The sequence below is a fragment of the Ursus maritimus genome, unplaced genomic scaffold (genome assembly GCF_017311325.1).
Source record: "Ursus maritimus isolate PB19 unplaced genomic scaffold, ASM1731132v1 scaffold_3, whole genome shotgun sequence".
Lineage (NCBI taxonomy): Eukaryota > Metazoa > Chordata > Mammalia > Carnivora > Ursidae > Ursus > Ursus maritimus.
Window position 1 is genome coordinate 54080626 of NW_024425563.1, and position 18370 is coordinate 54098995.

At 36.8% G+C, this 18370-nt stretch overlaps 1 protein-coding gene and 1 long non-coding RNA gene across 8 annotated transcripts in view; both read left to right on the forward strand.

The window, feature by feature from the left end:
* The window catches only part of TMEM196 (transmembrane protein 196), a 216320-nt gene extending 205568 nt beyond the window's left edge, over positions 1-10752 (forward strand). For 2 of the 7 annotated variants that reach the window (XM_040644213.1, XM_040644211.1), the window contains 4 exons: positions 1676-1732; positions 5621-5875; positions 7042-7115; positions 9820-10752. In XM_040644213.1, coding sequence (XP_040500147.1) covers positions 5621-5875; positions 7042-7115; positions 9820-9826 — 336 coding nt within the window. In that variant the 5' untranslated portion in view covers positions 1676-1732 and the 3' untranslated portion in view covers positions 9827-10752. Of the gene's footprint in view, positions 1-1675; positions 1945-3445; positions 3619-5620; positions 5876-7041; positions 7116-9819 lie in introns of those variants that run through there. The other 5 variants (XM_040644212.1, XM_008686370.2, XR_005838578.1 and 2 more) reach the window with 3 other exon arrangements.
* Positions 10753-13292: 2540 nt separating this feature from the next.
* On the forward strand, positions 13293-17905 carry LOC121105763. The gene is made up of 3 exons (XR_005838412.1): positions 13293-13862; positions 15612-15828; positions 17806-17905. It is a non-coding gene; the product is annotated as an uncharacterized LOC121105763 (long non-coding RNA).
* The last annotated feature ends 465 nt before the right edge of the window (positions 17906-18370 follow it).

An 18370-nucleotide genomic window follows, 5' to 3' on the forward strand; every position in this document is an offset into this window, starting at 1 on the left:
TCCTTAAGGACAAGTTCATCGAGACCCAGGACACAAAGGAGGGTGACAAATGGTTACTCAGAAGTAGCTTTTTAAAACTTCTGAAAAGTGTGCAAGAATTCAAGGTTTATAAAGTTCTGAGTTTTTATCTTCTCATGGTTTAAGGTATTTAAATTATTTTATTAGATCAATTTATATAGTACGTTAACCCTTGTCTGTCATAGGATTTCTAATTATGATCCCAACTAATTTTTTGCTTTTGAGAGGTATGTTATTTTTTACTATCAAAAATATAATTTTATGTATTAATATTTGTAAGTTCCATTTTGGTCTGTGACTTTGCTGTTATGTCTAGTAAATCCTTCCCACTCCTCTAAAATTACATAAATATTTAACTTTGTTGAATGTTACTGTACTTATTTTTTATACACTTAAATATTCAAACTGTTTCATGGACATTTTGGTGTATGATGTTAGGGAAGGTTTATAAACTGCCTTAATTCCATTGGATCTTGATCTTTTTCCCATTAATTTGAAAGATCATCTATATTATAAGCAAATTCTTATATATCCTTGTGTTTTCTGATCTGTCTTGCCGCATCATTGCCTTAGATGGAAAGATCCCTGCAAAGGAAGACTTCCTTAACTCATTATTTCTTTATCAAATTTTGTTGGTGTTTCTCACAAGCATTTTATTTATTTCAGATAATTCTTAGAACATTTTTATGTATATATTTTAAAAGTCTACCCATATGTGAAATTCACTTAAGACCATTTATATTATTAGTTCTGACTGGAGATAGCACAATTTAAAAGAATATCTAAAGGAAAAACTTAACTGCATTTAAAGCTTTATTTGCTAGTCTGAAAGCCCTTAGTGGGCTTATTATTTATTAATGACTGTATTATTTTATTTATATGGTTTGCTTTCAGCCAGATATATGTATAAATGCACATTCAAATGGCTCTAAATGTTACTAACCAACTTAAATGACTTACCATTTTCCAGTAGCCAAAATATGTAATAGTGTGTCATTGGTAGACTGTTTGATGCATCTGCTTTGTAAAGCGATTATGTCATCAAGTGCTTATTTACAAGAAATGACATGCCATCAAGCTTCATCTCCTTGCGTTCTTCCAACATATCCACAAGGACTGTATTTCTGGTAGGTTGAGGAGGTCGCCATTTTACCTGACATAGTTTGAGAAGTACAAAGAATGTCTCTAAAGAAGAATATCTCCCTTTCTGATGCCTTACCTTTTTGTTTGTGTGAGTTTCACTACCTGTAGTAAGAGCCCATTGATTTCTAATTACTTAGAAATCAATTATGAATGAATGTATGACACCACTTCTCTCCCTAAGAAAGTAGAAAGGGATAGAAGATAGTGAAAGAAAATGGGAGGAAACAAACTCTAAATTTATTTACTTCATAATTTTACCTGGTGTAAAACTGACTCAGGTTTTGCTTAAGTCCCACGATTGCCTATATCAACCTTGCAAAAGAACAAATTTTCATTAAAGTTAGCATTTTTGTCTCTTACTATTCTAGAATGAGGTATTTTTCTTTCTAGCTTTTGATGGGAATGTAAAATTTTAAGCTTCCCTGGAGCAAGTGTCATGAGTGAGCTATAATCTAAAAAAATAGAGGTTTCCTATCTTTGAATATAGAATAATTTTTATTCTTTTCCCTTGCAGTTTCTTCTTTGTGGCATATGTGGAATATTGTGCGCCAAAAAAAAATCTGGACTTGTCGTAAGTTTCTGCCTTGCTTGTATTTTGCATTGAGGTATTTGAAATGTAGGAACCTGACAGTGGAAATGATGACAAGCCAACTTTCGCATAGTGAATGTTACTCATTTAGGATGAAAAGAAGACTGACAAATAAATCCTGGCTTTTTCATTTTCAAAAAAAAAAAAAACCATCAAGATTATTAGAGACTATGACAAAAGAAAAAGAAAGAAAAGCTTTGATATACTCTTTAAATGCATGAATATGCAACCCATAATGACTGTTGTGGTTGACAATCTCTACTTTCCCAGTTTATAGACGCCCAGACACTCACATGAATCCTTCAGTGCGCTAAAAAAGACATGGCTTGAGTTCATGGGAAATTTAACTATTTAAATGTGGAACTGGGCCTACGGATTACTGGCTTTGACTGTGAAGTCAATTTTGCAATGCAGCAAAACAGCTGTGTTGTTATAGTTACAGTTAATTCCCAAAGAATTTTTTATTTAATTTTATTTTATTACTGTGAATGCAAATGTAAGTGTTTTCAGATGTTTTACAGTACTATCGTGGGTTTCCGGGGTATGGAACATGCTCCCAGTTAACTCTGATAATGGCTGGAGGAGAACTTCTGCATGCTGAAGGGTGGATTCCCCACTTCTCTCCAGGATGTTTTTTTGAGAGTTCAAAAGAGGGAGAAAGCATTGTTTATTTTTTTGTGTGCAATAGGAAAGATCATAGACCTTTATAAGTTGGCACAATTTATACTACACTTGGACCCTAGAAAGTGGTCTTTGATCCTAAAAAGAGTTTTCCAGGGGGAGGCCAGTTATCTGAGGAGGGCCGGGATGGGAGTATTCCTTATTTTTGTTTAACTAGTATTTCTAATCAGTCTTTTTTTTTTTTTTGCAAGGATATCTCTTGTGACTAAAAAATGAAGTACCCATTGCTTTAGACATGTGAGATGGAATTTTTTAAAATTCTACAAAGGGAAAGCATTAGATACAAATTTTTGGAGGCTTGTAATTTGCATCTATGAATCTTCACTTTTTAGTCATGGCCTTCATTCTATCTCTACTTTTGTTTTACTGGAGTCTTTATGGCTATATAATAACAATTTCTGAAACTTAGAAGAAAGAGAGAAAAAGAGAAAGAGAGAGAAAGAAAAAAAGAATGAGCAGGCAAAGACAGAAAGAATGAGGGAGGGAGAGGAAAATAGGGAGAGGCAGAGGAGAAAGGGAACGTGGGAAGGAAAGAGAGGGGAGATGTCTTCATCTATTTGGGCTGTTACAACAAAGTACCATAGACTGGGTGGCTTATAAACAACAGAAATTTATTTCTCACAGTGCTGGAGGCTGGGCCCAGACTAGGGACCCACTTTGTGTAGCTAGATTCTGGTATGGTTCTCTTCCAGGTTGCAAATGTTTGACTGTGTCCTCGTGCAGCAAAAGGGTAAAGGGAACGCTCTAGAATCTCTTTTATAAAGACACCAACCCCATTTATGAACACTCCACCTTCCTGACCTAATTATTGGGGATTCGACTTCAACATTTGTATTTAGAGGTACACAAATATTCAGTTCATTGGAAGGGAAGAGAAGGAATTTTTAAAAAGGCACTAGTGTCTTTTTTCTGTCTTTCTAATTCTCTTAAGAGTTATTTAAAAAATCATAAGAGCTGAACTTATTATAAACCACCATTCACTTTAACCTCTTTTACCCTCTGATATTCCCATAGATGACATTTAACTATCAAGGATTCTTTACCCTTCAATCAAATTGCGTGATAATTTCTCCACTCCAAATATCTCCGGAGTCTAAATTCTCTAGTCTGGTGAGATCTGAAAATCATATATGGTTATAAATGTGGGTATAGATTTTAACATTTTAATTCCTAGGTGAGAATTTTCTGTTTGCACATGTTAATAAAGTGTCATGCCTTTCAAGAATGGATGAGACTAACACGTTTTCTTATAATAGTCAAATAATTTGTCATTTACTTTCTTAACTAATAGTATTCATTGTTTGAAAGCTAGAATGTAACATCTTCCCATATTTTCTGAGAATGAGTCAACACCAAAATATTTCCCAAGAAACTGCATGCGATCTGAACATAATTCAAAGGTAGTATATTAATTCTATGCGAAACTGCAAGCAACAGGTTCCCACTTGGGATGATTCGATTATTTGGTCATTGATATTCAGTATTCTATTTAATCAACCATAAAAAGATATACTCATCCATCATTGGATTTTCAGTCTTGGTGATAAATAACTGCGAGACAGACACAATAAAGATGCCGAAATAAGTTAGAGAAACAAAACAAACTACTTGTGATTCTTTCTGCCCATCATGCTATTTCATTATGCTATTTCAGACATCTGTGGCCTTAGCCTTTTCTGGGAACTGCATGCACTTAGTTTAGATGACATGTTATCAGGGAAGCGTTGTCTGAAACCCCGGGTTGGGCTACGTTCTCCTCCTCCCTATTCTAAGGGCAACCAATTCATCCCTCCTTCTTAATTTTTGCCGTGCCGTGCTGAAATGTTGGATCTTTTCTCACACAAGACTGCAGCGTACTCGAGGGCAATAACTATGAGCTATTCTTTTTTGTAATGCCAACAGCTGCCTTCCTCGGAGCCTAACAGATGTTAGGTGCTCAATAAATGCTTGCTAAACTCAGCTGTCAACAGCAAATAATTCCTGAGAGTGTAAAATTAAACGCTAAATGAAGTTAACATAGCTGCTTGCCTGATGGAATTATGCCAAAGGAGATCCAGCAGATCCAGGAAGGCTTTCTGAAGAAGTTAGGACCGCCTTTGGGCCTTCCATCTAGGAGTCTAAGAAAGAAGCAACGTCATTTCCAGGAGAGGGAAAATATCATTGAGGTGGGAATGAACAAGCTGTAGGACTGGCAAGTGAGAGAACTGGAGTGGAGACCGTGTTCTGGAGATAGATGTAGATAATTAAATTAGTGTCATAATATAAAGTATAAGGAAAGCCCATGGGGGGATTTAGACTAAATGCAAATACAAAATAAAATCATTAAAGCTTTTAGAGTATTCAGTTAAATTTATGATATTTAGGTAGAATAAAACCCTGAGGTCTCTTAACAGAGACCCAGATCAAACCAATAATAGGATCAAAAGCAAAGCCACATCCTGTGTTTCCCCAAAACAACCATACAGTATTTTTGGGATGCCTATTGTGTATTCTTCACTGTAGTGCCACAGAGTAACAAAGGATTTGTAACATAAAGGGCCAGTTCACAGGGAGTCCCTAAATTATCCTTTGGGATACAGATACACAATAAAACTCCTCGGAATGCAAAAGAGGAGTAACCAGATTCCCCAGGATCACTTAGCTAGAGAAGTATAAAGCTCTGAAATTCGGTGGAACTCATGACAGCTCAACGAGAAGATATTTAGGTATTTTAAGGGGGTTAACATAGTGAAACTGGATTTAGAGTCAGAAAATCTGGATTCAGTCCCTCAGCTTGAGTGTTACCTGCTCCCCGTTCACCGTCCAAAATGTGTACGACGATTTCTCTCAGAGGTTTGCTGGGTGGGTTCATTGAGATAGGATGTGTTCAAGTTCCTAGCATAGAAAGCACAGGATAGATAGTAAGTAAGTATGATTCCAATCTGAATCTACCTTGAAGACAAATTTTGCTTATTTCAGTGTTTTCAAAAGATGTATCCCTGGCCTTTATACAGTCAGCTATTAACTCTGAAACACTGTGGTCCACGTTCTTCCCCTTGAGTCCGATTGCACAGAAACCTGGTGAAAGGTTGGCTTCTGTCCTCTGGGAAGCACGCAGAGCACCTTGCCTTTGGTGCAGTGGGACAGCGCACCGCGCTCTGCTCAGCTCTGCTTCCGCAGCTTTGACGCTCCCTTTCTTTTTCTTATCAGATGATCCTTTTCTCTGCCTGCTGCATCTGCGGCCTCATTGGGGGCATCCTGAATTTTCAATTCCTCCGGGCAGTGACAAAGAAGACCTCGTCCCTCTACCCTCTGCATCTCGCCTCCATGTCCCTTGCGTGCATCGGGATCGGCGGCTGCACGCTCTCTTCCTGGCTCACCTGTCGGCTGGCCAGCTACGAGCAGAGGAGGATGTTCTCCGAAAGGGAGCATTCGCTGCACCACTCTCACGAGATGGCTGAGAAAGTGAGTTTTGTGCCTCTTCGGCTCGCCGCTAGCATGTGATGGAGACTGCAGCGGAATCTTGGCCAATCAACTGGCAGCTTTAGATGAGAATTGGAGGAATTGGATTTTCTAAAACTTTGGCCCCATCGGGCTAAGAATGGGAATTTTTTATTACTTTTTTCTCTGCTATTTTGGGTACACCTATTTTCAACAATTTCATAGCTCTCTATCTATACCAAAACACAGTTCCTAAAATAGCATTTCATAAAATATTGAATGCCTTATAAATATGGATTTTATGTATTGTACTGAGGAAAAACACATAAACTAAATACCCTCTCAACTCAGTAATGCCAGTTTTAGAAATCTGATGAATTCCCCTTTCTAGCTCACCTCTTGGGCTTGTAAGGAGATGCATTTGATTATGTAAATTAGATTTTGAGGCATAAAAGGACCTTTTAATAAGGCAACAAAAAGCCCTGCCTACCAGTGCAGATATTACAATCCGCCTAAAGCTTCATTAAATTCTCATCTAAACTTCATGCATATTTGCGTAGCTTTGCCTATATTTTAAATAATATTCTTGCATAATTGGTTCATGAAACTCATTCAAACCGGAAGTAACATTTTTTGCTTGAAGACAAATGATGTAGTGAGCTGTCTGTGTTTCTATGACATTTTGCACATATTTCTTAATTTCAGTTCCTGTTACTGGATCTAGGAAGGAAAAGATAAAACATCTGTAACCTAAACTGGCTAAGATAATGACCACATCATATTTCACTTGATATCATGGAAATAAAAGGGCACAACCACAGATGAGAAGACAGAGTAGCAAGAGTTACTACTGCATTTTCTTCTTAATGTTATTTTGAAGAAAAAATATTCTATAGTTTTAAGTGTTTCCATTTTGTATGCAATCGATACATTCAAATAAAGAAAGTAGATATTCTTAAATTGCTCCATGAAAAAAGCAATTTGAAACAGATGTACACATGTTCTTTGAAAAAAATTTATGATACAATTAGCAGGACTGATAATTTAAAGAAATGGGTTGTTAAAAATAGATTACCATTATGTATTTGGATAGTGGCTCCTTTGTGCTCTATTTTTATTCTACTGTGACTTAGTTTTTTTGTGTATATGTTTGTGCAATATTTATTATATGATTGTTATATTTATATTAGAGATTGAGGGCTATTGAAATAACCGACTTGCCCAGCTGCCCGGTGGTGCCCCCGACACCAGAGTTACCTACAAGGTACGCTGATTTCTAGGGAGTTACCATGTCGTAATGTCACCGCAGGAAGCAATGCCTCTCCTAGGAAGCCATGATGTCAGCAGATCAGTCTGGACTGATGCTGTGATGTTTGTTGTTCCTCAAAGTAGCACTTTCATGAGAACTACTTTGAGGACCCAACATAAAACCTACATGGCAGAGTCTTGCAGCTTGAAAGTTGGTTGAGTATTTAAAATATTCAGCCTCCCGTAAGCATCCAAACACATTTCTGCTTGGATGATTCATGACTCCTTTATTATCTGCTACATCATGATTCTGACTCAAAACCATCATTCACAGACCAGAGTTTTGTTTTTAATAATAGGTGTGTCTGATAAACACAAACTGTATCTCCCTCATGCCAAAATTGCATGAGCGGATAACGTAAGTTTGACACTAATACAGTAAAAATGCTGTATGAGAGCTTTCTTTTTACAAAATTTTCTGATGTGCTACATTTCACATTTATTTCCTATACTTTGGGTTGCTAAAAATATATAGTCGCCATTCTCCCTTTGGTTAAGCAATATAATTGGAAATGCAGAAAGTCACATTGATACTATGGCCAATGGCAGAAAGTATATCCACTTGCAAATAGTCACATTTGGTCCTGCCCAAATTTCGAGTATATTCTTCTTGCCAAATTGGACATGCCTATTTGCAAATAAACTAAAAATCCTAATGCATTTAAAACCTAATTTTTGCTCTTTTTCTTCTACCCTTGATTTTACTGTGTCCATATTAGTGGGAATTTAGTGAGGAAAGCACTTTTTTTTGGTAAGATTTTTTTAAAAACTGGATTTTTTTCTTAATCCTGCAATAAAATATTGTACATTCGATTAGTTTTTATGGTTTTTAAGCTACTATTTTGAATGCATATTCATTTTAGGAGAACAAGCACCTAAGAATCTTTCTTCTATAAATTCACTGGGAAATTGTTTTTGTACTAGCATGAGAAATAGAAAAGGCTGTATGAGTAAATTTTGTTAAAGATCGTTTTGAAGAATTGTTTCTATTTAACTTGCCACCCACAGTGAGTTCTTGAACGAAGCCTCAAGTCATGTTGCCTGCCTATGAACTTAACCTCAGCCCCACAACCCCACTGGGTTTCCACGCCTGCTCTTACCATGTGCATACCCAGTGAGCCAGTCACTGAACCATCACCAGGCCACAGAAGCAGGCTGCTGGTGCCAAAGGGCCTTTTCCACTTTCTGTCAGAGTCTTTACCTTAAAGGAGTTTGAGTTTCTAGGCTTTTTTCTTGTATTTCCTTGGCACCTTACTGGGGAGATATAATGGATACCCAGGCATGAGAAAACTCCTTAGGACTCTCCAGGAAGTTTGCCTGGAGAGACACATCTTGATGTGAGAACAGGACACATCTCCAGTGCCTATTGTCTCCTTTTCTCCAAATTTTCTTGGAAGAAGTTCTACCACATCTTTCAAAAGACAACAAAGTTTTCAAAAGCAAAGTTCAAAAACCAGGCCAATTTCTACCTTCTAGTCCCCCACGATCCTCTTCCGAAGTATCTTTCCAACCCAGCCAAAGCAAGAAGCAAGCATCTTTATTCTATTCCATCTCCTCTATTGAATTTTCTAAGAGAAGAGATTCAAAATAGGGCATGGATACCTTTTCATTTTTCAAATAAATATTTGGCAAGAATTTCTAAAGCTTACAAAAGCAAACATTTCTAATTCTCCCAAACAGAAATCAAATATAAACTGATAGGCTTGAGATAAATGAGCAATAATTTGGATTTGAACTTTCTTTACTACACTTTTGCAAATAGGCTTGTTCGAGTGTGAAAGGATTTTTAGATATAAAAATATCTAAATATAAATATTATTTATAATATGGCGGACTAACCATTATAAATGTGAATGAGTTTCACATCTCATTACCTTTTAACGTTTAGGGAGGAGTTTAACCTTCAATAAAACATATGAATTCAAAACATCTAAATTTTTCTTAAATTAACATTTTCTCAAATTGCAAATGGAACTTATGTTAGTACATCCTTTCTATCTAAATTCGCATTTGCCTTCCATGTAGTTTTCCTTATTAACATCCTCGTAATTGATCCCTTAAGAAACATATTAAGAGATTTTACTATTTGTTGGTTGGGCTTTTTTTTTTTTTTTCCTGTATGAGTGATAGTGTCATGGAAACCAATCTTCCCCACTGTGATTTATTTGTGATCCACCATTACATATAAGCAATGATCCCCTTGTGGGCCTATTTCAGTTCTTTGCAAAAAGGCCACACACTTTTCTATAGAATGAGGTGACCCCTAGAATATGTTGGCACTTTGTTGACATGCTCAACAGAGAAGCCAATGCAAGGGGGAAAATTGTAGGCATTTAACCATTTTCTTCTTTCTAGGTGAGGTCTTTCCAAAATAAAGTTGAGAAACAAAAGGAGAGACTCAGGGGACTGGGGACAGATTGAACTGTTTTTGTGTGTAGAAGACTTTGGTCTAACAGACTATCATTTCAGCATTTTCATGTGCTCCAAGATGCCATGAAATTTCATTTTCTCGAATGCAACAACAATATCAATCCTTGTCCTTCCCCCAAACTCAGCAAGTTTTTCAGTGGCTTGAAATTTCTGTTTTGCAAACCCATTAACCAAATCAATATCTTACTGTGGAAGTAAATTTTAACTAATTCATCTTATTTTCCTAACAGGAAATGACAGACAACATGAGCAATGGAGGACCACAACTGATATTTAATGGAAGAGTATAATCAATGTTTTAAAGAACTGAACATTTTTTAGGATTTTCATGAGGAAAGGAAATACCAAAGGACTAGGCGATAAAATTAAAATAGTTCTTGCATTTGCTGTTATCTTTCATGAGCACCCTGTATAATCATTCTCCCTCGGTTTTGCCTCACTTGTTTCTTCAGCTTTTTTAATTGGGTGAGAACCTTCCAGAAATGTTCTGGCAGTAATTTGAACAGACTTTCCAGATTGCTCTAAAGACTTTTCAGGAAAAAAGAAAGGAGAAATAAACAGAAAGATTCATATTCTACAAAAACACTGTTTGACTAGCATGAGTATTAGATTTATAATGACATATTTCATATAAATAATCAAAAGTGCAAATATCAAGAAATAACAATAACTTATTGATGTCTTTGTTCTGAAAGACAATGGCTTCAAGAATGCCACAATTCAAAACCTCAGTAATGCCTTGTTATAAAAACATTATAATTATTTCCAATTTGTGAATGAACTATATTTCATAATTTATTTGTAAATGACAAAAAAAAAAACCCAACCCTAAAGCATAAAAAAGAATTTTTTTTAGAGAGAGACCATACTAATCTGTATGATATTTTTGCATTTTTACACAAGGGTGAAAAGTTATAAATGAATATCATTTAAGGAAAATAAATATGTTTTGATTATACCCTGCAGATTGATCTGCATGTTCATGAATGAGCCTAAGAATAAAATAAAGTATGCGTGTGTACGTGTGTGTATATATACTGTAAATATAGAAAATATATACAGCATATATTTATAGCATTCATGAATGTAAATAGGTAATCAGAACGAAATTGTCATGCTGTTGGGGTATTATCAAGATTCTATTCCCAAAGAGATGGGAAAGCAATTTTTCAAGGCTTTTCTATGCCCACAAAATCACACGTTTGATTTCTACTAAATTTGTTCATTTTTATTCTTCTTATTATGTCTGCTGTGTGTAAATATCATTGTGACTGATATTTATGGAGTTGAGTGATCTGAATAGTGTAATATAAAGATAGATTACTTATTTGGCTATTTTATTATTATGGTATTTATGTAATAACAATAATTAATACTGATTTATAAACATAACAACTTTAAATCACATACTTCCACATTTATAAATATATACATAATGACTTGTGATTATTCATGATACTTACATTTCAGACGAGATCGGGAGCGTTCAGGGTGGTATGGCCGTAAACGATATTTAACATTTCAAACAATTTACAGCCCAGTTAAATTATATAAAAGGACAGATGATGTGTGCCCAAAAGGTAAAGTTACAATTTGCTTTGGTAGAATTTAACTTAGGTCTTTTTAAAATTTTATAAGTTGTGTGAAATAATATAGACAGACCATTTTTAAGAATACATATATCCAAAGAACCTGAAAGAGTTCTTTGTAGAAGGAAATAAAAAGATAGGCTTACATTTATATAGTTAGATTCAGTCCTTCTCGTCCATAATGAAATGTTAAAATAGCCATCTATGACAATATGAATAGGCAAGAAAATAGCATGGTCTTTGAAAATATTTATGAGAACACAACCTCTGGCAACAGATAAAGAAATCTAATATCTTAAAATATGTGGTTCTCACTGTATTGTATACTTTTATTTTTCCCCAAAGCTAATCAATTTTCAGGTCATTTTTATGAGTTACTTATTGAACCACAGGTAGATTCAACCTTTAATATTCAGGATGAGAACATGTTATAATTTAGAAACAAAATATTGGTTTTAATTTTGAAAACAAAATAATAACTCCAGTTAATGGAAATCTGAGGGTCTTCTAGTTTAAGAGCAACGTGGTCATCACCTACCCTATTTAAGTTGACTCATAAAAAAGTTCTGGCTGTACACAGTCAAAAGAAATAGCTGGGCTATGGTTGTTTGGTGCAGTGTTTGAAGCCTCCTAACTCGTATGAATAACTTCATTATCTGATAGATTACAGAAGTTGCCCATAAATGCAACCTCACGTCACCATTATCACTGTTCTTTTGATGCCACAAACAGGCATAGTCTTTATCACTGAAAATCTAGACTCCACGATGCAGATATTTTGTATATATAAGGCTCTACTGAATTTACACAAGGATGTAGTTTTGTACTGAAGGGATAACCACTGACTCTAATTTTAGGTGGCATTTCTTTGTAGACACATTTGTATAATACAGAGTTCTAATACATCAGTAAGATGTTTTAATGCCTTTTGAAAGAATTTATGAGATCACCCATCAAAGGACAAAAGTAGGCATATCACTGTTTCGATATAGAATTAAGAAGAGATGCAATCATGACAATTATCCAAATAGTCTACTGCGTATATAACCAGATAGAGATATACCTTTAAATGTAGTTCTTTTAACCCAATATTTTCAGGGCTCAGTTATTTAGAGGGATTTATTTGGGATATAGAGTGATTCTTTCTGAGATAAGTAGGGGATGTTAGGAAGACATTGTTCAAGTACTTGAAAATTTAATTTTCACAATAAATCGACCTATGAACTAGAATACTTAGAGTGACCACAGTACAGTTTTAGTGTGAGCCTATCCTGGGGGAAAGTAAATTAGGAAAAAAATATGTGGCGCTAGTGTGGTAGTGTGCTGTAGAAACTAGCTACAAAAAGGTGAAGTTATTATAAGCATAAAAGAATAAAAGTGGACTCTGGAAATTTTTAAACATGTGTGTGTGTTTATACACACACATATATACAATTGTTTAGAAGTGGAACATGGTATGATGACTCTATTGATATGTCTATGTAATAAAATGGTGTGCTTTGAAACTGCATATGGTGTGAACTCTCTTTTCATCATGATAGAAAAAAGTAGTTTCCCCCACTAGGTTCTGACATTAGCAGGGGACAGGGTGCTGTGAATGACGAGGCAGAGAGAGTCCCAGCTAGTGGATATGGAATTCAGACAGGGTATTTTCTGAGATGGGAAAGATGAAAGTGTGTTCAAATGTAGAGAGGGAGTGGTTGAAGATGCAGGACAAAATGAACATGAGAAAGTGAGGTCCTGGGGAGGTGGACGTTGACAAGATACACATTGTAGGAGACAGATTTAGCTGTAGATAGGACTGAAGTTGCAGGGGATCTCACAGATGGAACCACAATATTCAGAGCTCTCTGCTGACCTTGTGCTTGTCAAATTGTTGCTACTGGCATTCGGGGTGGACAGTAAGTCCTTGTGCAGACTGCCCTATGCATTTTTGGCCATTAAGCATCTCTGGTCCCCCATCTACTAAATGTCAGGAGAATACCCCAGGTGTTACAAACAAAAATGTCCTAACAAAATTTCACCTCTTTGGCAGGTAAGTATTGCCTCCTAATTGAGAACCACTGAGGAAAACCCTAGACCACAATCCAGGGCAGCCAATGTTAATGCTACTTGCAAGTGTAGACTTGAATTGCTCGGGGGTCATAAACTACTTGTATTATCTGATACAGTAGCCACTAACCTAACCATGTGTGATTAAATATACATATAAATTAAAATTAAATATTCCGTTTCTCAGTTGAACTGAGCTAGCCACATTCCAAGTGCTGGAGAGCCCCATAGGGACAGCAGCACCTCGGAAAGTCTTATTGGACAATGCTAGTCAAAACCACAGAGAGGGCAACTGTCCTTAGCCCTCAGTCAACCAGTTATTGTTATAATAAAATGTGAAAAGAATCGGTAAACTCTCCATGGAATTTGAAGTTGATGGAACAGTTAAATCCATGGACTGAGAAAAATGAGCAAAAATGCAGTGTAGGTCAAATCCACTGTAAAGTCTAAAAGTTGCCAGAGTTTTCATGTTTAAAAAAAAATTCTGTACATGGAAATATTCCACTAAATAACTAAATATTTTATGTTTGACAGGTAAAATGAGATGTTGTGTAACTTCTATTTTTGAAGAAATTTACTCAGCCTATTACCATGCGTCAATGAAAAATTCTGCATTTCTTATGCTTGGAAAGGTGAGAACAACAATCCACGGCCCTCCACTTTGTTCACGGACTTAAGCTCCAAAGCGGCATGTTTAGAAACCGTATGTCCAAGGCGACATTTCCAAAGATTATTTAGCAAACACGTTTCAGAAAGTTAGATAAGAGCATCGTAAGTACCATTTGGTTAGAACACAGTTTCCAAATAAAGTTTCCGAACTTGGCATCACTTCATTCTTGTCTTCCTTAAATCATTTTTCTGGAGACATATGTAATATTTCTTACTGAAAGTATGTGACAGCCAAGAAATTCAATTATTCCAAAACCATAAATCACAGGTCGTGAGTTCCTCAGAGCAGAGGAAACCAATTCAGAAATTGCTTGAAATGTGGATACCTAGTAAAATTATACAAAAGGTTTTTTAAAATACTTTTTGTCAGGAAAAATATTTACTAAATACAAGAATCTTTTACTAGGAATGTATTTCCCAAGAAATATATTGTAAAAAGTCAAACTTTAGATCTAAACAAATTGATTTCTATATTTTAATAGTTCAATATTGTCTCCATTAACTAGTTATAGGCACATAGCCTTCATCTAACTGGAAATCCTTAAGAACTAGGTTCCGTCTTTAAATTTTCCTTCACATCAACTAGGGACTATTGATTTTGAAGTTTTTTTCCTCATTAACACCCAGAGGCTCCCCTCCTTTAGCCACATGATGCATTGCAAGCCCCACCCCAAAAACCAAAATGTATTGTGTTACTGAAAATTGCCAGAGAGACTCAAGAATTTGGCTGAAGCTTCACAGAAAATCCTAAAATCTTGTCACATTTGCATCAAGTGTTTGACTAAACGAATCAGAACTCAAGACTGCTCCTTCTTATTAATCAATTAGGAGATTAGTCCTCACCTACTCACTAAGACCAAGGTCTTCCACTGTCATTTTACAACGTCCTAGTGGAGGGCCGGAAGATATCCCTCGTGCTCTCCAAGATCATTGCTCAGGAAAGAAAAGCTACAGGTTCCTTTCAGGGGGACTCAACCATCCCTCACTCTGTCCCTCACAGTAAATCAGCCAAGGAAAGGGGTAACACTCAGTCTTACTCATACAAACGTACCCCTAAGGGCCCTATGCGTCTAGATGTGCACTCCCCTCATTAATATCTAAAATGCCTTTTGAGATCTGGACTTCTGTGTCTTTTCTATTTTCTAATTATATCAATACTTTTACATCAACCTCTGACAAAAAACTTTAAAAAGTCTCTAGGTCTTCTAAAATAAATCGCTGGAAAGGATGTTGTTTCCACGTCACAATAGAGTAAGTAGTGGTAATATTAGCCTGTTGCTATCTATCAGCAAAAAGGATGGCAGTGCAGCAGGTGACAACCATTTATCAAGTGTTATTATAATGTGATCGTCTATAAATGTGAGTATTCCTCTATCATATTAATATAACTTATTTAATATGAAATGTGGATAATGCGGTCAGACATTATTAATATTTCACCTGAAAGGTAAGGTCATTTCTTGCTGTACCCATGAGTCTTAGAGCCATTCAACCAAATCATGCAAATGATATACCCTCAAGCTCATAAAACCCCAACTCCATCCTATAGGAACCACTACCCTTTATTTGTTATGCTTCTTTTGATTTCAGATCCAAATTTCTAGTTCCGTGGCAGTGCTTTGTTTTCAGTTTCTGGTTCCTGCATTTGAACCTGAGACTTTATCTCCGCAGTTGTCAAGTTTTGACCACTACAGCTATTCACCTCATTCTAGGCACTTGAATTTGTTGAGCAGGGCTGCCTGCCCCAGAACCAGCTGGTGAAATCCAGCCTTGCTCACCAAGATGGCAGCAGTGAGCGACGAAAGCAGCTTCAACAAAAATGTTGGTCACCAGCAAACCATGTGCTTGCCCTGGAGACGGGAATGCAGAAGAAGGATCCCAGACAACTAAAGAGAAAACTGGAGCTCTCCGTACCTTGGATGTAAAGAGGTTGGAAAATCTATGAGGTCATTGGAGACAGGCAGGGAGCTATAAGTGAGAAATTGAGGCAAGAGTATTTTATCCCCTGGGTTTCATCAGGGGATTGGATCAGTAAGCTATAGAGAAAACTAATTTTGCCATGAACAAAATTTTGCCTTTATTTATCAGAGAAGTTCATTTCTTGTTCATTCCTTTTAAATCTCTAGCTTTGCGTACTCATCTGTGCCAAGAACATCAGAGGAAGAGGTTTTATTCAAGGGAGCTGACACTGTGTGTCACTTGAAAGCCGATATGTGCAGGACAGCAGGGATCACAAGAAACGTCAAAGGAAAGTGAGACACAAGGGATGCTTTCATTAGTCATTGGTCCTTCCCAACTAGGAATACTCCTTTAAGTGTGAATCTTGGGAGGTCTAGATTTTTATTTTATTGACAAATTGTGGCTTTTATGTAGTATCTTCCCTTGTAAAGTTGTGCTCGCTGTTGCATTCTTTCACAACTGGGAAAGTCCCCTTTGCCACTGGATAAAGATGAATTCATTATTGTAATAATTGCTAAAGCACAGAGGTATTAAGAGCCCCCTGTGGCCATGAGAGGGAGTCTAGAATATGATGCATCAATATGCATTTTGATTAATGACTTAAGAGTAAATTGTATATCAAAATGCATCGTGTCTAAATTTCATTTTTATCTACTTTCCACCCTCAAACTTTCCATATCATATTCTTTGGAATGTATTTAGTGTCAAGGATCTGTGAATTCACACCCACATGGACTCTGCAGCCAGCAGGTGGTTTATTAAATTACAGCTTTAAGGTAATAGTCTGCAGTGAACTAAAGGCAGATGGAAGGAAATGAGAATGTCCATAGGTATTCTTGCAAACACCATGGTTAATTTTACTGGCTAGAATCCTTGAATTTGAGACCCTTTCAAAAGATGTCGAAACTTTGCTGCAGTAAGGTCTAGTTGGGGAGTGCCTGGGTGGCTCAGTGGGTTAAGCGTCTGCCTTTGGCTCAGGTCATGATCTCAGGGTCCTGGGATCAAGCCCTATGTTGGGCTCCTTGCTCAGCTGAGAGCCTGCTTCTCCCTCTGCCTGCAGCTCCTCTTGCTTGTGCTCTCTCTCTCTCTCTCTCTAGGTGTCAAATAAATAAAATCTTAAAAAAAAAAGCGTCTAGTTGGGAAGGAACTACTGCCTTAGAAGAAATACCAACTGTAGTTTTCATAAAAGGACAGTAAATTATAAAAAGATGACATCATAGCTTCAGAAAGTAGCCCCACCCCCATCTTATACCTCCTTTATTCCTTCCCAACCAACAGTAGTTCTCAAGACTATGTACACACACACACACAATTTTACTATTTTTTCTTTCTTTTAAAAGAAATTTTAATTCCAGTACAGTTAACATAGTGTTATTATTATTTTCAGGTATACAACATAGTGATTCAACAATTCCATACATCACAGACATCACCCAGTGCTCACTATCACAAGTGCACTCCTTAACCTCCATCACCTATTTCCCCCATTCCCCCACCCACCTCCCACCTGGTAACCATCAGTTTGTTCTCTATAATTAAGAGTCTGTTTCTTATTCTCTCTCTCTCTCTCTCTCTCTCTCACGCTCCCTCTCTCTCTCTCCCTTGCTCATTTGTTTGTTTCTTAAATTCCACATATGAGGGAAATCATATGGCCTTTGTCTTTCTCTGACTGACTTATTTCACTAATTATGCTACTGGATATTTACCCCCAAAATACAAAAACACTAATTCAAAGGGATACATGCTCTCCTATGTTTATAGCAGTATTACTTACAATAGTCAAATTACGGAAGTAACCCAAGTGTCCATCAATAGATGAATAGATAAAGAAGATGGGGCATATATATATGCACACACACACACAGATTGCTGAGCTCCATCCCCAGAATTTGGATTCAGTAAGCCCAGGGTGGGGCCTGAGAATCTGTATTTCTAACCACATTTCAGGTGACGCTGATGACACCCAAGGACCTGACGTTAAGGACTACTGTAACCAAACCCCAATCCACCTTCCTGACGGATGCACGGGAAAGCCAGTCACTGAGACATCAGGTATGTAGCAAGGAAAGGGGCTATTTGAGAGGCAGCCAAACCAGGAGACCATAGGACCAGTCTCAAATCCACTTCCCTGAAGGGGGAGAGAACAAGTGTTTTATAATCATGGGTGTTGAGATTACCTACATATTGATGAAAAGGGCGGGAAAACTGATGACTGTTCATGAAGAAAGATGGAGCATGTGTATTGACCAAAATTATATGTAACAAACATCCCACGTTCACTTTGGGGTGGAGACTTAACACCAGCAAGGCAAAATTAGCCTCTGAGGTCAGAAAGTTATCTTAGGACAAGGAGAAGGGACTGTGGGCATGTTCCGAGCCGGTATAAAATGGATGGGGTCTTGGGCTCCTTATCTCAGGTAAGGAATGCAGGGTCTTGCTTGGTCATAGGCCGGAGCCATATCAGTTGACCTGGAGTCCAGGCTTCTGCAGAGACAGTTAATGAGTTTGTTAA